Consider the following 25,024-nt stretch of genomic DNA (forward strand, 5'->3'; position numbering starts at 1 on the left):
CCTCTTCATCCCCTCTGGGACTCGAAGTTGCAGTGAGATCTCCCCATCGCATTTTATCCTTGGCAACGTGCTGCTTGTCTCCCCACGACAGCTGCGTCAGTGTTGCATCTAGTTTTCTTGGGGCGCTATGCAAAATCTTGTTTTGCCTCCCTATTTCAATCAATCATGAACAGGCTTTTACACCAAATCTGCATCATATGCCATATGCATGTGACACAAAATGCTACACATAAAAACTTATTTTTATTTAACTTAGCTGTATTGTTAACATAAAAATCAAAACACAGTGTTGGTGTTTTGTAATTTTAACTTTTACTTGGTTATTTTTGATGGGAGTTACTTTTACTTGTGTATAGATTTTCAGTACTCTACCCGCCACTGCTTTTGTGGTCGTGTGGGCTGATAAGAAAACCTGTGTGATCCAACCTTTGCATCTGATCCCCGATAGGATACCTGGAGGTGAGCCACCTGCAAAGCTTTAAGCTTGGCTGGTACCCTATTTCACGGGGCTGCGTGTGAGACAAATGGTGTGATAGGCAATATGCCAGTTCAGATTTTCCTCCATTTTATGCTGTAATTACTTGCTGGATATCAGCAAGTGTGATTTTCATCGCATCTTTAGTGTAGACGATCTAAACTCAGCTGTTTCAATTAACAAGGAGCTTAAATTAAGTCTTACATGTTTAAAGATCTGAAACAAGTGAATGATTTTGTGCGTAAGCAGGGCAAGGAAAACCAAGCAGCTGCTTCTTTATGATTAACATCCCAATATACTCACAAGGAAATTATCACTGGGAAGCTTTATAGACCTCGTGAGATATCACAAGTGAAACATTTCAGGAACTGCCAGAGATTTTTATGTGTGCCTATGTGTTTAAAGAAGTTGTTAAAAATTCTGTCTCCATTTACTTTACAGCCTTCCTGGCCAGGGACTGAATCCCATTGTGGCTTTTCTCTCTCCTCTTTCCTCTGTTCCTCATAGCTCTCTTTTGTGTCATTCAAAATCAGTCTGGGACCAGCATTGTGATAATACATTCATCTGGCCTACACTGCAAAACGTGTCATTAATTATTTTTTACCCACAAAGAGTACATCTGTTATTTAAAAATGATAATATGCTGACAGAACACGTTTCTGATGTTAAAGTTCAAATTCACTCCTGATATTAAATGTCGGAAATGTACTATCTTAATAGCCTTTAGCTTACAAATAAGCAGCTGCTCACAAATTGCTACTTTTCCATTGTGTGAGATTGAAATGTGGTTATATTTTATGTTGCATTAAAGCTACTTTAATTTAAGTCACAGTTGTTATGAGCTTCTGTTTCACTTCAGGCAGATTTAGAAATGTTAATCTAATCTCATTCAAATTTGTATTTGTTCTTTGCATGAAAAGCTTTAAAATTTTTACATCCTTCAACATTTTCACTGATTTCAACACCTCCATCCTTGTGAATCTTGTGGTTGTTATTGCGAGTGGTGTGATGAATAATTTACCCAGTGTTTTGTAATTGGGAATTCTTCAATTTGGCAGATGGTGCCTTGGTACTTTCTCCCCTAGAGGCTTGTGCAACTTATGGCAAACTTATGCCCACATCATTGTTTGCCATATGCTCCTTCTGGACTGAAAAATAGCCGGACACCATTTTGCTCCAGCAGATGCACGCTTGATATCCTGCAAAGGCATGACCGGGTTTGAGGATGCCTGTCACTAACCTGCAGTACAGCCAATCATACACACCCACCACAGTGCTACCCAGGAAACACACTTTGTCCAATTGATTGGCTGAGAACCAGCCGAGACAGACTCTAATTGGCATTGAGTGGGATTGTTCGGTTCGGCAGCGCTCAGACTTTGCAAATGTCAGAGCACGGATTTGGCAGAATCAGTGAAGCGAGGGGGATTTCTGGTTCCCACTATTGTTTTGTTATCGAGACCAAGTGGGAAACAGGTAGGGGCTCAACTTAGATATTGCCAGGAAAAAAGATAATGCCACTGCAGTGGGAGAGTGTGGAGATTTCCACCAGTGAGCTGACATTGGAGAAAAGTCAGTTGATAAAAACACCTGCTAGATATGGGGAGGAGAGTTAAAGCCATGAAAAGGCAGACAGAAAGTTTAATTTTTTTTGTTGTTTATCTGTCCAGTCATCAGTTTGAAAGAGCAAGACAAAAACACCTTCAGATATTGTGGGTGGGGAAGGGCAAACTGAGATGAATGGTAAATCTGGCTTGGCAGGGACAAATGGGTCTACAAAAGCTATCGGGTTGTGGAGTGACAATTAACTCACCCATTTCATCCCTCCTCCCTCAACACCTGCTATACCAACACAGGCTCTGATTAAAAATGCATTGGTCTCACAAGCCTTTCAGATAATTAAGAAGGTTTCCCTGCAGCGCTACTAGTTAGAACAGGGGAAAGCATGGTTGCAATCTTTTAGCAACACCACATCAAATACACACAGCAATGGCTTGCACAGAGTTCTGTGGGCTTGCATGGTCTTTCGTGTGACTGTATCGTGACTGCAAATTTTTTCCATTTGGGTGTTTCTAGCAACAATCGAATCACCAGCCCTGGCAGAGTTTGTGTTATGCTCTATGTACTGAGCTGTACAGGACCAGGCCTGTTGCTGCCCAAACACAAGTAGGTTCACTACTTACTCAGCCTTCAGGGTAGCCCCCAGTCTGTTTCCCCGACCACACAATGTGAGCTCTCAAAGCTTTTATTGTTCGAAGAAATGGCAACAGATTTCTCCTGGAGGCACGAACATGTCCGTGTTTCAGTGGGATTCCTTTGATCTGCTGAATAAGTGCTTTGGAAGGTGCTTGAAGCCCACTTTGATCTCCCAATGTGAAGTGCCATAGGAAGTGCTCTCCCTGTTTGCAAGATCGCTGCAGGAATGAGGTCATCTCTCTATGGCTGCTTAAAGGCTAAAGTCTATTGCCTTAATGAGTTGCATTTGAAATAATTTGCAGGGTCATTGCTATTGTTTCTAGTATTTCTGTACAGCTTCTTTTTCAGGTTCACTATTATTGGGCTGACCCACATCTTTTTGCTGTTATTAGCCTTGTAGCCATGTTGATTGAGAATTTATTTGCAGACTTGATTTAAATGTTGTGAAAGGAGCTCTGCTTTTCTCATATATCATCTAATTTGACATATCCTCTTATGACAATATCAGAAGTGAAACCAATGTGCCTCACAATATGTTGAAACTATTAAAAGCAGAATAAAAAGGATATGTTTATCCACCGCCAGTGGGTCGCACATGCAGTGTCATCAACAGCTCCTCCCACAAGTCATTAACAGCCCCTTCCATTGCGGAAGGCTGCCTCGTTCTGTTTAAACCAAAAAGGTTCTGCCAATATGTCTACCCTACGAGGCGGAAAATTGGGCACCTCGGATCAACTCGCCAATCTGGCTCTGTGTGTCTAAACGCTCTCAGCTTGCCGGCAAAACGGCCCAACATTTGCCGAAAATCTGGCAGTGTAAAAGGGGCTATAGTTACCACGTGAAACTGCTCACAAGAAGGTCTTTGGATTATCTTGAGTAACCCGATCATGGTTTCTGGAAAGAGACACTGCTGAGTTTTTCAAATGTACTTTTTGGTGCTTTGAGCACCACAAGCCAAGTGCCATTGGAGAGAAGACAGACATCTCTACAGCTGATATCTCCAACACTCTGCAACTCACACCAGATCAATCTAGACTAATAAACTGCACTACAGGTAAGAGGAATAATATATTTTTGATTTAAGGGTAAACTTTTTTAGAGATGTGTTTACTGTAAAATTAAATTTAAAGGCCTAGTCCCGATTAAACGCCTACTTCCTTTTACTAGCCCGGTGTGGTGACACATTCTTATAAACAAACGCCTGTCTTTTTAGTAGAAGTTCTTCAGATGTATAAAACTGGACTGTTGGCTCCCTTAAATTATGTTTCAACTCCCCGATTACCCTGTAAGTTATTAATATACCTCAAGTCGGTAAGGGTCCTCAGATCAAAAGAATCAAAAGGGTTTTTCGTAAAAATTATTCCAAGTTGTGAGGATTGTTTTAACAGAATTACATTTTGTTGTGTCGGTACTCCACGTGGCATAATCCTTGAGTGCCATAACTCTCTCTCTCTCACGCTCTCGTCTGTTGGAGCTAGATCAAATGAATGAGTCATTATCTGAAGCTTACTTTCTATACAAGTAATATTCATATTCATACTGGTTTAAATAAACAGTTTGATTATTTCCCGATCTTTGCTGGGCAACAATTTTCTGTGAAAGGAATTAAAGGCCTGCCCCACATAGACACCTGTCCCAATATAGGCCTGTTGAGTTCAGTGATTTAAGCAAATAATAGCCTGGCCTATTAATTGAAGTTTTATGACAAACATGTATTAATAATGAAGTCATATCTTTAACCAGGAGTCATAGTAAATAGTTTATTAGCATGACATCATTTGGCATTATCAATGAAAACATGCTATTTATGTATCTTCATGATTTTGTGTCTGATGTCCAGGAGGTCTGCTGTATGACTAGAATATGACACTGGTGATGGTGTTAACTGTGTGGTGAAGACCCCAAATGATGATGCCTCACAAGCAGATGGAATTAATGTAACTTTTAAGAGTGATATATTCATATACGGAGAAGTATGATTATAATTTTTAAAAGACATAAAACTAATAATAACACAAATAAGAATAATTGATTAACAATATTAAGTCATAATTAGCTGACAGTGTCTTAGCAAGCTGGAAGAAGTAGGAGTGCAAGCAACTGTTGATTTCACTGGCTTTCATGACAACTGTCACCAGCAAGTGTACTCAGCTGTAGCTACTTTGCATTAATTCTGTGAGTTGCAAAACAACACAACACGTTTATCTGCTCTATGCATGCTGGTTGGTGTCTGTATTATTTATTCGTGCCCAAATATGTTCATGTCAAAGAAGAAACATCAATGGTGTCATTGATATTTGAAAAAAAAAATAAGAACAGCAGTGTGTCTTTTAAAAATGACCAATCTAGTGATCGCCTCACATCAATCTCAGACAGATAGCCAGATAGGTAGCCCGGCAATGTGGATGATAAGGTTGAGTAATATGTTAAAATTTTTCATTTTGCAGAGCTCTCAGTAGTATCTTACTATATCTTACTATCTTATTGTATCTTACTATATAATGATGAAAACTCTGTCTGTGTGTGTGTCTGTGTGTCTGTTCCACGTTTTTCTCCTCACTGACTTGGTCAATCCATGTGAAATTTGGCACAGTGGTAGAGGGTCATGGGAGGATGCCAATGAAGCAATATTAATTCGGGGGGGCGCTATAGCAACCGATTGAAATTGCAAACTTTGAATCGATCACTTCCTAGGAAGTTTGAGCGATCTGCATGAAACTCAGTGAACATAATCTAGGGACCAATATCTAAAGTTCCCTCTTGACAAAAGTTGGAAAACTAACTAAAACTGAGCTTCTATAAGGCAATGAATATTGCGGAGTGCGTGGCTCATCACATAAAGGTGTATAACATCTCAAGGGTTTCACCGATCACCACGCAACTTTGTAGGCATATGACCACACATAATCTGAGGGGATCCCTCCATTATTGAGCTAGAGAGCTAATTTCTTATCTAGGCCTAACCGCCATATCGATTTTTACTAAACTTGGTAGATATGTAGAACAGGACGCCTCAAGGTGACTGGAGAAATTTAACTCTAATTGGCAACTGGGTGGCGCTATAACAAGAGAAAAATGCTTAAAAATGGCTAAAATGCGACCGATCGCTGTGGCTCCCCCTGTGGCCCAATGTTTGTTTTTTTCTCTAATTTTTGGTATGACTAAGTCATGGTATGGTATGCTGTACATAATCACGGAAACTGTCAGTGTGTCATTCTGTCAGTCAGTCATTCTGTCTGTCCCATGTTTTTCTACTCACTGACATGGTCAATCTATGTGAAACTGCACATAGGCAGTTTCACATAGATGCATGAGGCATGAGGACTGGCATAGGAAGAAGGTGACAAAGCTACCAATGGGTATGGACTAGTTGTCTAATATCAATCAATCAACATTTATTTCTATAGCCCTTAATAATATTGTCAGTCTGATGTTAAAACTTTGTCAGACATGACTTAACAGCAGTTAACTGGTCAATATGTGGCTGTTAACTGTTGTCTGTCACAGAGATGGGGGTGAGGTTGGAGCTGGGAAGACTTTGCTCTGGGAAGGCTGCTGGCCCAGATGGCACACTGAAGATGTCCGAGGCCATCATGAACAACCCAGATCATCCACTCCACAACACCTTGATGGACCAAGAAAATTTTGGTGGACGGCTCCCCTCTCTTCAATGCAGGACAGAGATATACAGAAGATCCTATATACCAACAGCCATCAGACTTTATAATTCTTTGACATATAATAGATGAGCTGACAGATAATTGAATTTCCCCTTGGGGATGAATAAAGTTATTCTTATTCTTATTCTTTTATTCTTATTCTTACAAAGACACTTTTGAATGTCATGATTATGTTTGAATTCTCTTGAGCAATGTCAAGTATAAAATTAATATCTTACTGCAATAGCTGAACACACAGCCACTTACTACGGTCATGTGTTCAAGGACTGGAGATATATCTGAGATAGATTTGGTAAACTCATTGGTAAGTTCTCGTCCGTGAGACTTTTTCGAGTAAAGAATTGTACACACAGTTCAAAAATAGTACAAGCATGAATCCCATCTTTGTGTAGCTCATCTGACTTCATCAAGTTGTAGTAGTGAAAAGCATTCAGGGTTCATTCAGTCTTTTCAGTCACATACTCGACACACTCTCCTGGAAAGATCTTTCTCTGACACATTTCTCAGATTTCCTTTATAGGTGTTCCATCCTCTAGCATGACACATGGTGACATCATATTACTTGGACACTTAACAGGTGACTGTGTCCAGTAAATATCTGCAGTAAATATGTTGGAAGGCACTTTGTACTTGTTTGTAGGTCATATACTTCGTCTGCTGTAACACAAACCATTAAGAAACTGGACTCACTGGACACTTTGGTACTGACTAACTAGGGCAGGCACACAGTTGTAGCTAAACGAACAAATAGAAACTAGTTAGCAACATTAAGGCTATAAATGACTCGTAATGCAGCACTTTTTTAAAGTGGCTCACTCTATAGAATAACAGCTTTGTACTTTCTCCAATAAAAGACAACATCTGAACACATAAATGTCTAGACCTTGAATTTAGTAAAAGCTCCACTTTTACAGACTTTTCGTGAAAAAGCAAACAAAAATGCAGTGTTCTCAGGGCCATTACAGTAATCCTCAAAAATACAATGACAACCCTGAAAGAAAAATAAAACACATGCTCACACACTCGCACACAAACGCACAAATATATATAATGAGGGTAGCCTCGTTTGTTCTGAGCTCAGCTGTAAAACGCTGGGACAGGCTGTGACTCACCCGCAGCCATTTGTCCGCTGGCCTCAGGGCATGGCTCTGATAAACCCTGACAGCGTTTCTTACATTATTCTGGCACAGTTGATGCACCCTTTTGGTTTCTTAACCGCAGCACACACATACTGCTCTGAGCATGTGTTGCAATTGAGCGCCACTTTTATTTAATGGAATTTGTACTCTTCGCTTCATGGACCATTAAGTGACGTGAGTCATTAAAGAAATGAGTGTTCCATCGGTGACTAACTCCACTATTTATACATGTATGCATTTTACACGGGGATAAGTGAGTTCACCTATTTTTGAATCAGTGTTCACTTCAATGCTCACTCGCTGTTTTTCCTGTTTCACTGACGCCACATGAACATGCTACTTTCTGATTTTATCCAGTCGTGAAATGCAAAAAACTGTGATGGACTCAGTTGCACTTTCTGACTCATTGATGATGTCATTGATTGTAGATTGCTGTTAGGTAGTGTGCTTATGTGTACAATGCTGATTTGCTTTGTACAAATTTATTTCCAAAATCAACATGATCATGTAGATTGGGAACCAGATGTTGATAAAAAAAAAAATGTCTGAGTTTTGTTATTAAAACACAAGTTTGTTCCAATGATCATAGTGCTGCGTTCTGTCTATTTTGGTTGAACAGTGACACTGACATTGTTATTTTAGAAGAGATAGAAAATATAAGCCTTACACATGCTATTTAAACAACAGGATTTCTGCTTCACCATTTTTGTAATTGCTGTAAATATTGAGCTTTACATTAGCACAATGCCTCAGCTGATTTTTAAAGGCCATTTTAATAACAACAGTAAACTGAAAATTAGGCGATATCAACCCGCACCCATATGGAAACATTTTAACAGTTTCAGAAATAAACGATCTTTGACTTCATCAGAAACTGTTAAACTGAAAATGAAGTCAAAGTACTAAATAAAATAAAATAAAATGAAATACTAAAATATATTTCACATAAATATAACAATAACACCGTGGGTGGCACGGTGGTGTGGTGGTGTGGTTCTGTGCGGAGTTTGCATGTTCTCCCCGTGTCAGCGTGGGTTCTCTCCGGGCACTCCGGCTTCCTCCCACAGTCCAAAGACATGCAGATTGGGGACTAGGTTAATTGATAACTCTAAATTGTCCGTAGGTGTGAATGTGAGCGTGAATGGTTGTTTGTCTCTATGTGTCAGCCCTGCAATAGTCTGGTGACCTGGCCAGGGTGTACCCTGCCTCTCGCCCGATGTCAGCTGGGATAGGCTCCAGCCCCCCCGCGACCCTCAAGAGGATGAAGCGGTTAGAAGATGAATGAATGAATGAATAACAATAACACCAAACTAACTACAAAATCAGACCTCATGTCTGTCGCTGTATACTGACACAGTTTCCCTCAGTGGAAATGAAGCTTGTATTTAGTTTAGTTCACAGATAAGAAACAATAAATTGTAGGCCGACAGTAAGGCCTCCATTAAAATAGCATTTTAAGTCTTGTGTGTGATTTATCCTTCAGGTATTTATGGACTACTTCGGGATTTATCCAGGTTTCATATGAGAAGAGGAAATCTCCGCTGGTTGCTAGGCTAATTTATATAATGTAAAATGCCATAGGCTGGCGCTAATAACATTAGCATTTTGTATTTGTTTGGAAAACGTGTTTAGTGTGACAGTTGTTTTGTTGGTGAACCTCGTGAGTTGTAATGGAGACAAATTGTGTGCCGTTACCTTTCTCAAATGCTGCTGTTGTCTCTGGCTTTATATGAGAAGAGGGAAAGATCGCCGGCCGCTAGGCTAATCTGTACAATGTAAAATGCCATAGGCTTGTGCTAATAATGTTAGCATGTTGTATTTGTTTAAAAAATGTGTTTAATAGAGGACAGTTGTTTTGTCAGTGAACTTTGTGAGTTGTAATGGAGCCAAACTGTGTGCTGTTACCTTTAGTAAATGTGGCCATTGCTCCTGGTTTTATATGAGAAGATGAGAAGATTGCTAGTTGCTAGGCTAATTTATGCAATGTCAAATGCCATAGGCTTGTGTTAATAACATTAGCATGTTGTATTTGTGGGGGAAATGTGTCCAGATAAAGACAAGTGTTTGTCTGTGAATGCTGTGAGTTATAGTGAAGCCAATGTGTGTACTTTTGTTTGAAATTGTCTCTATTAAGCCATATTTTATATGTGTTTTGGGTGTGTTTTGAATCAATTAAACTTTACAGCACTTTCTCCGCTGCCAACTAGTGTTTTGGAGGTGTAACTGCAGAGTGACACAGACACACCATCGCAGAAGTAAAAATGCTCACAACGCCATAGGTGACGTCTGTAGGCTATGTGCCTAGGGTCTTCCCACAACCATAAATCCCCTTTAATTGACATTTCTCTTCCTTGTATTTCAATTACTTTTGACTAACTTGTGATTGGTATTTGGCAGGGCTGAAAAAAAATCAAATGTAATTTGTAACAAGATACATTAGAGTGGGGTAATATGTGTTTACAAAATACTTTCTGGATGATTCATAGAACATAAAAAAACAACACTAGGTCCAAACCCTAGAGGGCTTTTAATTTGAAACAGGAAGTGGCAGTATGCACGAACTCATCAACTTTTGCACTAGCGCTCTAGCACGAAAGCCCTGGACCTGCTGTTGTGGTCCAGCAAGTGATATAAAGTCAAACCCTGTTCTTTTTTCCTAAACCCAACCACATGCTTTTGTTGCCTAAACCCACCCACTTGTGTGTTAACAAAATGTAACCAGGTTCGTTTGGCAGAAGTTGACAAAGTGTCCAGAACATCAACAACCAACACACCAAGGGGACTTTCCAACGTGGAAAGTCCATGACCTAACGTCAATATGTGATGCGGTCAGAGTGAGAATGTGTTGGTTAGCGGCTGTGCAGCCATTGGCCACTAATGGAGCCAAGTCCCGCCGATAATGATAGTGGTTTAAAACGACTCACTGGCGCCAAGTAACCAGCCAAAGTGATAAATCGGCATAACTGAAAAATTGGTCAACCACTTTTTTTTCATACTTTAATAATGAGTACACATCAGAATGCAGTGTTCTTTTCAGCCACTTAAACTGTTTTCTTCACTACACTTCTGTGATATTTTTTTTCATTGCTTCTATTGATACTATTGTCTCTGAATGTTGTTGTTCTTTACACTTCTTCAAGTTAGTCAGCAAAGTTTTATGCATACCTTTTACTTTTACTGTTACTTTTTACTGTTTCTTACTAAGTTTCCTTGTCAGTTGCACAGCATGGGAAAAAGCTGGGAAAGATAACCTCAAGACAGCACTGAGACAACTTTCTCTTATGGAGTGTAAAGTCATATATAGTTAAGGCTGCAGATGACAGAACCACTGGGAGCTGTCAAGACTTTGGCATCGCTCTGCTCCTTCTCTCTGTTTCTGTCTACATCTGTCTCACTTTCTCCAGCTGTTTTATTAGCACATCATACTTTACTGTCATCCTGTTAACAGTGTGTGCTCTTTGGTGTGTTGTCTTCTGCTGAGTCATCAGTAATAGGCTGTGTTTTCTTATTTGCTGCTTCAAGGCTGCTGTACAGTTTGAACTTAAGTCCCTTTTGCTAAAAGACCTTGAAATGGATATACAGGATAATCTTCTGGTTTATTAAACAAGCCAGGACTGGGCCTCAAACCGACTCAACCTGCCCATCTCGGGAATTACAGAGGTGCTTGGCACAGTGCATATGTTGAGCAACTCAGATCTTTATCCAAATGTGTGAGCGTGTGTCTTGGCCAAGCTGCGCCCGTCAGCAATAGTCAGGAGACTCGCTGCCAATGGAAATTTGATGCATCTGAAATCTGTTTCCCTTTTCAGCATGGTCTATGTTTCAAGGAGCTGGCTGATTTGTTGGTTTCCTTCCAAGGGTTTTGCTGATGCATTGTGCGAGTGGGACTTTATTTATTTACCTTCTGTTCAACAACATGGAGGATTCCTGATGACAGATCTGGAGCTTTGGATGGATTTATGGATTGCTTGGAAAGGTTGTTTGCATTCAGCGGTGTGCAAATCTGTCTTTTTTTTTTTTTTAAACCCAGTTTACTTGAAATGTTAATGTTTAGTCTGCAAACTGCTGTCTGCTGTCTAGTCTGCAAAAAATACTTGTTATTGCATAAGCGCTTTCTAAAGTTGTCTTCTAACAAATGTCAGCCTGGAAGATTGTGACCACTTCTGCAAGAATTGGGGACAGACAAAAAAGAGTAAAACTAAATAATATCTCATGCTGTTCATTCCCTTTGTTTTGATGTTTAATCATTGTGTAGCCTTTAGCAATTCTAACTGGGTTACTATGAAACTGCGTCATGCAACTTGAACTGTTATAAAGCTGACAAGATACACAAAGGCCACCACATCATCATATACTGAGAATTCACATATATGAAATTCCAGTATTCAAATAATGGCTAAGCCTCAAATAGTAGTTGGAGTAGGGCCCACATAAACAAGTAAAGGCTGCTATTAAGGCCTTGATCACACTGCCAGCCCAAATTGTTTTTTGTTTTTTGGCATACGCAGGGTGTATCCAGATTGATTTCAGGGAGAGTGGACACACAAGAACACATGAATTGCGATTTTTGCAAGTCTGATCCAAACCACGTTTGGAGGTAGTTTGAAATGTGATTCCAATCTGATTTCTATCTGTCTCAGTCTAGAAGCTCTGGCAGCTCAAATGGGATTTCAAAATGTCTTTGAACACAACACACAACAACAAAAACAAATCCAGAGTGACGGAAGTGTTAAGCAGATCCCAGCTGCTACTAGCAGAGAGCTACAGAGGACAACATGAGGAACAACAGTCAGTGGACAGACACTAGAATAAATAGTTTTTAGTTTGAGCTAGGTGTCAACTGACCAGCTTACTTATCACTGCAAGTCTGTTTAGCCTTTTCCAAAATACATCTTATTAAAAATATCAATATTTCAGAAGATCTGGTTGTTGGCAGAAGGTCCCTCAATTTGAAAGTTACTGTGCACAGGTTTAACAATCCTTTCTGGCTGCAGTTTACAAGGTGATGTAAAATAATGTACTGTATATCATTTTATGAATGTACTGAGTGGTCAGAACCTACAAGGGTGCCCTCAGGTGTCACACAAATTTTAAATAGAGAGGCATAGATTTAGCCCCAAGTTCAAACCATGCGTTGAAATTGTGTCTATTCCTCAATGCATCTTCACTCAACAACATTACTATTCACAGTATGATTCTCCCATGGGTGCCCAATGTTGCCCATGGATTTCTGAGCTCGAGACTGTCCATCAGGGGCAAGTGCTCTGAGACAACAAAGGAGGCTGAACTTCCCCTAAAATTTCATAGAAGAAATGGTCAAATATGCACTATTGAATTTACATTAAAATAAGAATTTGCATTGCATTAAACGTGCGCTAGGATGCGTTTCACATCATGACTACGATGTTCAAATGTCAGCTGTTTATCCCCAGTTTTCAAACGGGCCTCCCTGTCGTACATTCTCATGTCAGCATGGTGGACACGGAGCCTCCAAGCATTCCTATGAGACAGCGCTGAGCAGGTTTCTTTCATGCAGCAAAGTGAGACGGTCATTGGATAAATGCGACAATATTGTCACTTCCAGGGAGGCTCAGCGTCCGTGGGACCTAATGGAGCGGTAGGCGGGAGAGGACGCTCGGTGTATGCATGATGATTGGAGGAATTGTCTAAAAGGCTGAACCCCCTTGTGATTGACAGCACTTCGCATTTTGAGCTCAGTTCCAGGTGGATGTTTGCGAGTGGAGTCTTCTGACAGAGTGCCGTCTGGAGTTCTGTATTTCCATAAGCGATATAGCTCATTTTCACCGTTAAACCCATCTGAAAATCTTTGAGGTGTGTTTTGCTGTGGTTCTGTGGCATGAATGTGGTCGAAAAACGGCTTCAATTAAATGTTCCTTTTATAAGTTACTGCCTCGCTACAATATGACCAATTTTATGATGTAAACTTAAAGTGAGCTTCCCCTGTTTGAAAGACTGCTGTCCATGCAATCATCACCTGTGTGTTGCACTTTGGGTCATGTGATGGCTGTGTTTGAATGAATACTTCACTGGGAATAAGGTGTTTTGTGCATGGTAAACATTTATCCTAAGTTGCAGACTGTATTTAAAAGAAAAGGACTGTTTCCAGTCTCCTTGCAGAGAAAATGTTTGGTTGGGTTTTTTATGGACCGCCTCATAATGCCTCTGTCTGGATATTGGACACGAGTGATTGAAGAACACACTGCTTATTGTACTTTGGTCTGTCTCAGACAAGAAGAACAGAAATCAATCAGAGGAGTGTTTTCTTCCCTCTCCTTGGGCGGCCAAAATTGGGCTTATTGAACGCTCTTATTTACAAGTCTGCCCCATGTCAGAATTTTTTTTAACCCAAAAGGCACCGTACTGTTGCAACTATGGTAGCTTAAAGCATCCACTGACTAAGAAAAGAGTTAGGTTCAGCACTGCAGTGTGTTTACATAGCCAAAATGGGGCTGGGTACTAGACAGAGACCCAGATTCCCTGTGTCGCTGTGTAATTTCTCCCCTGCCAGACGACCCAATCTTCGACTCCTTATCAAACATGACAAGAAGAACGTAAATAAAAACTACCACAAGTCTCTGCAGGGAAGCCCGCTGCCCTCACCACATTTCCCACATGCAATAGCAAAACCACAGGTTGGGGGGAAGGAAGGGAATTGGAGTATTTGATTGGTGTCCCCAATCCCTGGTTATAAATTAGAATTGGACAGACGAGGGAAGAGGGCAAGAAATTGTGGTGAGCCGCTGCTCTCATTACGATACCTAGCAGAGGGACTGTTTGTTGACTGCTGTGCTGATAGGACAGGGCAGGGTGGTTCCCATCAGATGTTTTGATGGAACTTTGTACCTTACTGGAAAGAGAAATTAATGTTTAATTTACAACTTTACAGTCTCGCCAGAAAAATAAAAAGAACTGGATGATGATAAAAAAAAACACGTTATTTACACAAAAGCTCTGTTCAGAAAACACTAAGAGTCTGCAGCCAGCCAGCAGCTCTCTCTATTTATGCACTTATTTTATTTTGACATGTTTTATTTTATGTCTATTTTATTATGAGCTGCTGGACAGCTGAATCTCCCTTTGGGGATTAATAAATGTCTTTCTATTCTATTCTTTAAGCTATAAATCCTGTCAATATACTATAAAAAACTGTTCAATTAAATTCATGATTTCTTACTTTCTGATACTTTTTGTCAGATATGCAATGATGAGTGCTGGGTAATATGTATGTTGATGCCGTCTAATGTCAAGTCTCTATTTGTGTCAAGGCAAAACATGCATGATAGCGTGCACTAGGGCCCATCATGATAGTGTGCACGCCACTGCCCGCACACCAAAGTCAGAAGGATTCACTTTTTGGGAACCACAAAATTTTATTCCAGTCAGTAAAGTAGATGATAGGATATGTCACTGGATAAGTGAAAAGTTTGACCTGCAGGCGACATTAAATGAATTTGTCAATCTATGGGATTAATCCTCTGGGGAACATTAATGTCTTCACAACATTCCATCACATTGTATTCAGTGGCTGGTGAGCGATTCAGTCTTAGCTAAGGTGGTGGATCACTCAACCAACAGACCAACATTGCAATCCATACAGCCGTGCTCCAGGCATGACTAAAAACCTGACCACATTCTTATTCCAGCTCATTAGTTGCATTTTCAACCTTTTCCTGCCCCCCCCATTTTATGTCACTCTCCACCCTCTGCTTTCATCATGAAAAATGCAATGACATAAAAACATTCAATGGATGATCACTTAACATCAAGGTTATTGAATGTGCAATGCAGAAGGACATTTTTAAATACTGTCACTCAAGCCTCAGCCATCTGCAAATCCTTTTGGACAGAGATCCCTCTTCTCTCAGTGGGTTTTAAGTAACTGCACCGCTACAGGCAGGCATAACAGAGACCTGACCTAAAAACAGCAGGGATGAGGGCCGAGGAAGCCATTTCCCAACAGCACACTGAGACAGTGATTTAACATTCGCAACAGTGGTTAGCAGAGCTCACAGGGTCTCATGTCACTTCTTTTTATGGGTTTGAATGAGCCAGCGTTTATGAATGATAATGACAGCAGAGGAGTGTGTGTATGCAGAGGTAATTCATTTTCTGCAACCGTATCTGATCCTAACAATTATGAATAATGGGACCTCTGTATTTGTCCAGCAGAATATTCGCCAGCATCAGCATCAACATCAGACACGGTCTCCACAATATTATTTAAAATAGGCTCTGATCATCCAGTCTCTCAAGCTGTGCAGTGTACTGCTTGATGTACTGCATTGCAAACTGTTGCTGTGTGCTGCTGCATTCTGTGAAATTTCTGCTGCTTTCACTCACTGTTCTCCTGCCAGCTGCCACCTGCCTGGATCTGCTTTTATGTACTGGGGGGATTTAGGTGCTCCCTGATGGTTCCTTATTCTCAGTGCAAGTACAAAAAAACAGCACCTGCAGGCTTGTGTTTCCACCAGATGTAGTATTTAAGAATTATTTTATAGAAGTAAAAAATAGTATGTGTGTGACTTTACATGATTGCATATTTTTAATTATTCAGTCTAAATATTCAGTCAGGTCACACAGCTCATCATGCTGTGCCATTTACAAATCCTTCACAGAGTCTGTCTCTGCAGCAGAGTATCTAAAAACAGTAAGCTGTCAAACCATACACTGAAGTCTTTTTTGGAAAATTATACTGTCATGCAACTTTACCTTATCTCAAAGCCTGAGGTTAGAGTTTGATGCTGTGACCTAATTTCTTCCCACACAACACAAAAAACCTTTTCACAGAGCGCCACAAGAAGCAGAGCGCTAAAAGTTGCCTTTCTATCCCACCTCAACAGACGGAGCTCAACCCGAGCTCTTCATCTTCAATGAGTTGTGCGCCCTGAAGGACGAGCCGGGGCCCTGCAAGGCCATTAAGGACCGATTCTTCTTCAATGTCGACACAGGCCGCTGTGAGCTGTTTGAATATGGAGGCTGTGGGGGAAATGACAATAATTTCAAGACCTTGGAGGCATGTGAGGAAACCTGCGTTGTCTCAGGTGAGTCAAACCCTTTGGCTGACACTTACAACTACATAAAAAAAACCCCACATTTTTGACAATTCATCTTTTTCAACAATCTCCTCTTTAAGTTAACAGTAACAGTGAACACAGATCCCAACACCACTGATACAAAGGGATACAAAAAAGCCTATTTTTCATAATCACAGTACACAGGACAAGGATATATTATAGCTTTGCATTGTTATATTGTTGTTAGCAAATGATCAGTTTTGTTTTCAAGGACCGTTGTTCCTCATTAGATTTTATTGCCACCTTGGGCATAAAATCCTATTACAAAGTCATTTTGTTGGTATGCGGCTAAAAGGGAACATTGCCAGCACATTAATTCTGAACAGTTTTCCTAGAGGCATCTGGTTAATGAAAAATATGGGCACATTTTAGAGAGGCAGACAGTATTCTATTATTTATGGGTTACACATACTAAACTGATGATAAGTGACGATGTTTAATTGATTATAACTAATAACAGAGTCTTCAAACTATCGAATCCCCAAACTCTCATGTCAGTCTGTCTCAATCTGAAAACAGTTTTTAAACTTGTGTATGGCCCTTTGATATGTATGACCTTGATATACTGATATTTGTGCAAAGTTTGTTAACAGAGGCCTGTTGTCACATCCCTCTACTGAGGGGGGCGATGTCGATGCACTTCCGTAAAATTTGAGATTCAAACGTAAGCCCAGCAAGCCATGTTAGGTACATCACTAATACAAAAGCTCTAGCACAGAGGGTACTTGTCAGCACAGAGAGCAGAGTGAACGTTTTGACAGCAAATATGGTAGTGTGCCGTTTTTTGCATGTAAACCATGGCAGTGTCAGCACTAACACTGAAGCAGAAATGATTGTACATTTCACAACCATTAACGCTGTGTCAGCTACTGCCAGTTACAAGCTATGAAGCTAACAAACAACATAAACAAATAAAAGATGCTAACTACATTTACCATTCTGATACGTCTGCTAGTCGCTGATTTTCATGCATCATCTTAGGCCCAATCCCAATACCCCCCCCTTGTCCACTACTCCTTAGCCCTTGGCCCTACCCCTAGCCCTTGCCCACTCCCCCTTGGCCCTCAAAATGAAGCAACGAGGAGTAGGGGTTGAAATCTCTCCCTAGGAATTGGGACACCACTCACTACGTCACCGTGTCAGTTATATTCACGCATATGTAACTGTTTAAACAGGGAGCCATGAGCCATCTACATTTCCAACTGGCATCTACAATGGAGTCTCCAGTTGAGTTCATCCTACTGATCACATGCTTCGTTTGATTAACGACAGACGACGATATGTACGACAGGGGACTTCTGCTAGCTAGCTAGCTAGCTTACCAGCTAGCATTACGAGGCAGCATAGTTATACTAGCTGGTGTGTTATCATAATGTGAAAAATACGACAATTTTTCAGAACAGGACAGATGACAGACGCCAGATAGTGCGAACTAGCTAGCTAGCTAACAAGCAACCTGATGACGGTAATGTTAGCTAGCTGGCTAGCTTTCTGTCAACTCCAATCTAGACATCGTGAATAGCAATAAAAAATTGTTTTACTGTTCTCTACACAAATACATAGTTATTCGAAAACGTTTTTACAAAAGTTCCATGTTTATTTGCGAAATAATACGTACACGTATGAACTTTTTCCCCGTTTCTTGCTCGGTGGTAGCCATGGCAATGTCTACCCCTCGCTGGCAAGTCAGCATCTGAAATCACTCCCTCTGAAGGGCTAGTTTCATACCCACTACCCCTTGTTATGCCCCCTACCCCTATACGCAAAAAGGAACTGGGACACCCCTACCCCTCGCGGGAACGCACAAATCTAGGGGTAGGGCCAAGGGGTAGGTCTAAGGGGGGGTATTGGGACGGGCCCTTAGTCTGGGTCTGACTGAGTCTCACATGTATAGCTGAATCTCTGTCTCTCTCTCTCTGATATTTTCGCTAAACCCAAAACATAATTAGCATATTAGCACTTCTGGTTCCTTTGTCAATGGATTAGATGCCTGAAAAAAGGTCTGTGGTTAATACAAGCTTCATAGAATTTCATGTTTTGTTCTACTACAACATAAAATACGCCAGTAAATGCCCAACTTGTGAATTTTGAAGCCGATACATGTCTTACGGTTGATATCAAGTGGCTACATGAGACAGCTTTACAGCCTTGTTGTGTTTCCAATATTAAAGTCATTTGACCATGGTGTAGGCAAGTTTGTTTATAACCTAACATTAGCGTCTTACTTCTGGACATCACATTTATGTTTCAAAAATCATAAAAAGGGTGTTTGTTTCAATGAAACAAAACACCTCATAACATGGGGAAACTCTTATGGTAACCATGTAAAAGAGGCAAGGACCAGTTGGCCAGCCTGACAAAGATGACCTTGTGGTTAAAGATGGGAAAGTTCCTAAACTGAGGCTAACCACTACCACTGCATATCCATTAACAGCCATTAGCCCAGTTGAATGTGACAAAAATATGTTCACTCACTGGATATTAAATATTTGCTAAGTCTCTCAGGCCAAGATCACGCACAAAAAAATTTAGCAGCTGGAGGCTTTGTAACTGATTTTTAATGAGAATGAAGCTTTTTGTTTGCTGTTTTTGCGTTGCTACATGCCTTGCATGTCTGAGCTCAAGGTGCCTGGCATTTTTGCTGGAGTGCTCTGAACTCCTCGAGTTCAGCTTCAACTCAGAGTGGTAAGGCACTCCACATCATCTCCACTTTTTTCCCGCTGTCCAATTGAATGATATAAGATGTGTGCCTTCTGTGGTGGTTAGGACAACAAGGTTACAGTTGGTAAGCAATGGTGCTTGACCGGACCAATGGACTCCCTATACTTACTATTCATTTTTTGTTTTACTAACCTCAATGATAAACAGTAGCTTGTCAAACTGCCCCCAAGTCATCCTAAAATATGCCTGGAAATGGCCATCATAGAGGTGAAGCTTCTGGACCAACTGGCGGTACTTCCAATGATCCACCCTCTTTTTTAGAGTCTCATGTACCCACACAGATCTCCATTTCTCTGTGCCAAACAAACTATTTGCTGACAGCATAAATAAAACAAAATATAACAAAAATAAATTAAGGGTAGATCGATTGTATGGCAAGGGTAGGGTAAGGAGGTGATGGGCTGGTTGCCTGGCAACAATAAAAACAAGCATTCAATTTTAAAAAAAATGCAGTGCGTTGCGCCTCAGGTTTTGCAACCTGTAAAATGCTTTCTGTGTGAGCGGGGTCTTAGTCACCATTACTGTGCATGTCAAGCTTTGAATTCTAGTGTGGCACATATGTAGTTTACAATGATACATTGCCACATTTGACAGTTGAAACTGCAGTCATTTTTGTAACAATGGTTCCTCAGTGAGACTTCAGAGAGAACTAAAGCAGGTTTGTCATTTTTATTCTGCAACTGTTGATTTCACAGCTGAAATGACACCTGTCGCTGGCAGCTTGAACCAGCTGCAGCTACTCAGTTAATGAATGCCATGGGATGGATGAAAACTCCATCTCTAGCTGAGTCTTTTCTTCCACATTTCCAGCTAACTTGTTTGAAAATGAAAACTCTGCAAAATGCTCTTAAGTTTGTGTTTGATGACTACAAACATGTTATCATGCTATCAGCACAGTGAGATGACACAATAACACAATAAAGACTTAAGTTATAATGTTTGCTTGTATAGACCCCAGGAAGAGTAGTTGATACCTTGGTAGTGGCTAATGGGGATCCAAATACAAGAATGAGTGAAAGTCATTATTTTCACCAGATGATGATCCATGTCAACAACATAGAAATAAAGGAGCAGATCTCGTATTGCAGAGTATGGCTAGTTAGCAGCTATTAGACTCTATGGGTACTACTGCAAAACACAATGGGAGAAGCCACACAAATGCACACAAGGTTTATACTTTATTATTCATATTTAAAACCAATTTGTTTCTTTTACAACCAAGATTTCATGCACGAGAAAAAGTTCAGAGAAGCCGTGGAGTTACAGATTGCCTGTAACCCCACAAAATAACATAGTTAGCTCCTGTTACAGTGTGTTTTCCTTTTATTACCTTCACTAACGTTATGTCACTGTAAGTAGAAAGCTAGTTAGATAGAAATGGTAATATCAGCACTGTTCCTTTAAACAAACAAACACACTTTTACTTAACTCCTTTTTGGATACAAAGAATACCTCCCAACTCAAATGCAGCAGCTACGTCAGTGGTCCTACGCTTCAAACATTGGTGCTCTAGGTACTCCTCTAGCATCAGTTTTGGACACTTAAGGATGACGTATCACTTTCTGCTTGTTACATGCATAGTTTTTTTGTAAAATAAATTTCAGTGTATACAGAAAATGTAAGTTTTGTCACCAAAAATACTTTAGGTTTAGGCAACAAAATTATTTGGTTAGGTTTAGAAAAAAGATCATAGTTTGGGCTAAAAGAACTTAATGTAGACTTTTGGTTTCACACCAGACATGAACACCGGTCTCTTGGGTGGAAGTCCTGTGATTGTTTGTCCTGTCCTCCACTCCTTCCTCCCACCTTTAATTTGCACTTTTTTTACTCTCTCACTTTTCATTGCCACGAAGAGGTTTAAATTGGAGTTAAAGCCTGGATTGACACTAAAGGGTGCCTTGTGTGTCAGAGTCAAATGCCAAAGAGTACTGACCAAGCTGTTGTATTTGTTACCCACAGAATGAGAATGGTTTGACTATGTGGAAAAGACTCCAAAGCTTGAGACCCGGTGTACATAAATACAGGTGCCAAGCTATGATTGGACAGTCATCATTTTGGAAAGGGATTTAGAGAAGGTTTACTTGCTTTAAACAAAAGAGAACAGCCTAATTCCCAAACTGTATTGTAAAAGCAATGTGGAAAGCACAGCTTTAGTTTCAAACTGAAGGGACAGGAATCTGCTATCTCCACATCACCATGTGGTCACCCTACACCAACAGATGGTAATCATATCATCACTGCCAATATCATATTTTATTAAACAGATTAGATAAAGGCTGTAATTGGATAATAATCGCATCAACCAAGTGCAAAGATAAAGCAATAAATATCACCCAGGGCATACATGAATGCTTGCATGTGTTCGACATCTGCAGTGTGTGCATCTAATATATATGTGTTTATCTGGATCTGGTTGTGGTGCCTGTAGGCTACATGGAAAAAGGAGTGCATTCAGTTTGCTGTACAAGAGCCTGATTTTAGGTTGTTTTTTATCGTTCAATTAGAGTCAAATGAAAAATGTAGCTAAAAATTCTTTTCCCCATTGGGTTCTGATGGATGGGGAGTAGAGCTATGGCAGTGTTCCCAGGTAAGTGTTGAGTTCAAAATAAAGCAGATGAGAACATCCAGATATTTATAACACAGATTCACTTATTTCCTCTCACACCACCTTAAAAAAACATTTTGGGGTGTTATGCCTGCCACACAGAGTGGATTGCAATTGAAAGATGCATCCATTACCTCAGTGGTAGAAAGTTTTCTCTGGTGTTGCATCACTAAGGAAAATGGATACACACACACAAGAGGGTGCAATCATGGATTAAACAAAACAGAAATTTGATGTTTTATAACTATGTAAGAGCACCTGAGGATGACTGAAAGTAGAGGGTCAAAGGTCACTGCACATGTTGTGACTATGAGTAAAAGCTGGATGAAAAGTTAGGGTGGCAGAAGACATTCATTGATTGTTGCTTCATCTTCTCTATTGGTAACAGCATGGCAATACCCGCTAAGTGCAGTCCTCACAGCACAGCGATACATTGTGCCACTCACTCCGCTGCACTTAGCTTTTGTAAGATGTCAGTAATATATCATAATGCTGCTGCTCTTGAAAAGCAATCAAAGCAGCAACAATTAGACCTTTCACCTCTGGGAGTTGAATCCATCGACAGTAAGATGATCTGCTCTGCACTGCTGTGGTACAAAAGCACTCAGGTTGAGTGGAATGGTGTTAAGATATGCGTGTAAAAAACCCACTGTACATCCACAAAAGGAAACTAGTGAATAGGAGGAAAACACCTTTCTCTCCGACTGTATGCAATGGTGTCTGTCATTTACAGCAGGAAAACAATAATACTCAAACTTGTCTGCTCAAGATGAAATATGCCCTTGCATGACAGCGATGACACATCTATCAACGTATGTAGATGGCGTGTTATTCTGTGGTGTGACAAAGTGCTTTCTCCCACTGGCAAAAAATAACCTTCACCTTCTTATTGCATGCCATGGGATACATAATGCAGTCAGACAAGAGGAGCATGGATTAATTTGCATCCTGCAGGCAATGCCACATGCAGTAGGTGCCTCTGTGTGATGAACCATCATCAGTTACCACACAAACAAATCAGCACTGTAAAGATGAAGGTGGAGCTGTGGAGTCTCTGGCTCCAGCTGATCTAAAGGTGACATTACATAAAACAGCTTGGACCGAAATATGAAGGTTACTGTCAGATATTAAAGCCGGTCTGAGTGTGCAGTCGTACTCATGAGTGAGAAACATGCTGCTTTTTGATCATAAAGAAAATGACACTACATTAAACACAGCTATAAAAGTTTGATTTGTTCCATGGCATTTAAAGGGCAGTTTCACAACATTTTTTATTGGTTCTTGGTTGAATAAAAAGGGCAGGTTGCAGAACAGCACAACACCTTATAGTGGCTGCTTTTATCTAAATTGAACACACTTCTATGTGTGTATCCACTTTTACAGTTCTGGGTGGTGACTTTGGCTCAGTGGTCAAAGTCAAAACTAGAATGGAAAGAAACAAATTGTGTCCAAATTCCAATGCGATATACTAATATAAGTAGCTTTTGGCTATGTAATACAGTGTGTTCACACTTTGAAAATGTTCTTTACAAGTCTTGCAGCTGTGCTGATTGTATCACAGACACTCACGTAAGCATGTGGGTGACATCATACACAATCCTGCTGCTAGTGTTATGCTATTCCACCGACCAGCGATCAGCATACAGCATAGTAATGAGCCCACAAAAGACAGAGAAGAAGATGACTGCGAGCAAGTAAACACAGACAGATGGGTGACAAATTAAAGGGAAAACCTGAATAATGATTAGAGAAACATAATGAGTGAGGGGATTATGCTGTGAGGGGCATTTTGCTGGCATGGTTTGTGTCCACTTCACTTCAAAGGGAATGGTCACTGCAAATCATCAAAAAATTGTTCTGATGATCACCTTTATCCCATGATGAAACATTTCCATCCTGATTGGGGTGCTCTCTTCCAGGATGACAGTACCGCTGTCCATGGGGCACGAGGGGTCACTGAGTGATCTGATTATTATGAAAATGATGTGAATCATATGCTGTGGCCTTCGCACTCCCCAGATCAGAATAATCCAGATTTGGAAATCCCATGTTTTGTTGTCCAGGATCATCTAATCCATCTTGCTTTTGTACCGATTTTTAAAAGCAACATTGGATCAGATCACCCTGATCCAGATACAAACTTTTCAACATTATGAAATCTAGACTACCAGGGCTCTACATGGGACTACACAGAACAATGTGTTCAGTCTGCCAACAAACACACTTACCACATCGCAATAGGTGCTGCCAAAGAAAATGAAATGGACATCCTTGAGATTGTAACTTTAAGACTTTCAGTAAAAAAATGATGTTGTTCCCCTGAAATAAATCCCCAAATAGCTGTCACAATGAAACAAGAAGTATTTAACAGATAACCTACATTCTACTTTATCCAGTTTATTACAGTAACTTTTCAAAAACTCAAATATAATAAATGTGTATTTAGTTGACCAATTTATAAAGTTTTAATAATTTTTTTTCTTGATAACAATCTTGAATCCAACCTTCTGTTGGGATCAGGATAATCAAACACATATTAAAAGTTTGATCCAGATAAAAACCAAGACTGGATTGTGTGATCTAACCTGATTTCAGGATCCCTTTTTTCATTTGAAAAAAAGCCTTTTCAAGATTTGATCCAATCAGATAGCCGAAATCTGATTAGATGATCTCTGAACAACTGGGCTTAGAGCACCTATGGGAGATTTTGGACCAACATGTTTGATAGTGCTCTCCACCACCATCATGAAAACGCCAAATGAGGGAATATATTTTTGGAAGACTGGTGTTTGTCCCCCCAGCAGAGTTCCACAGACTTGCAGAATCAATGCTGAGGCACACTGAAGGTGTTGACAGCACATGGTGGCCCAGCACCTTACTAAGAAACTTTATGTTGTCACCCATCTGGATGTGTACAGTGCATCCATCCATCCATTTTCTAACCGCTTATCCTTTTGAGGGTCACAGGGGGGCTGGAGCCTATCCCAGCTGACACTGGGCAAGAGGCAGGGTACACCCTGGACAGGTCGCCAGACTATTGCAGGGCTGACACATAGAGACAGACAGCCATTCACACTCACATTCAAACCTACGGACAATTTAGAGTCACCAAT

General features: G+C 40.4%; 1 protein-coding gene across 1 annotated transcript in view; it reads left to right on the top strand.

The window, feature by feature from the left end:
- tfpia (tissue factor pathway inhibitor a) overlaps nt 1-25,024 on the top strand; it is a 61,170-nt gene that overhangs the window by 17,729 nt on the left and 18,417 nt on the right. The window contains exon 2 of the mRNA XM_049594238.1: nt 16,352-16,552. Within this exon, the coding sequence (XP_049450195.1) occupies nt 16,352-16,552 (201 nt within the window). The remainder of the gene's footprint in view (nt 1-16,351; nt 16,553-25,024) is intronic.

Source organism: Epinephelus fuscoguttatus, linkage group LG13, assembly GCF_011397635.1.
Source record: "Epinephelus fuscoguttatus linkage group LG13, E.fuscoguttatus.final_Chr_v1".
Classification (NCBI taxonomy): Eukaryota; Metazoa; Chordata; class Actinopteri; order Perciformes; family Serranidae; genus Epinephelus; species Epinephelus fuscoguttatus.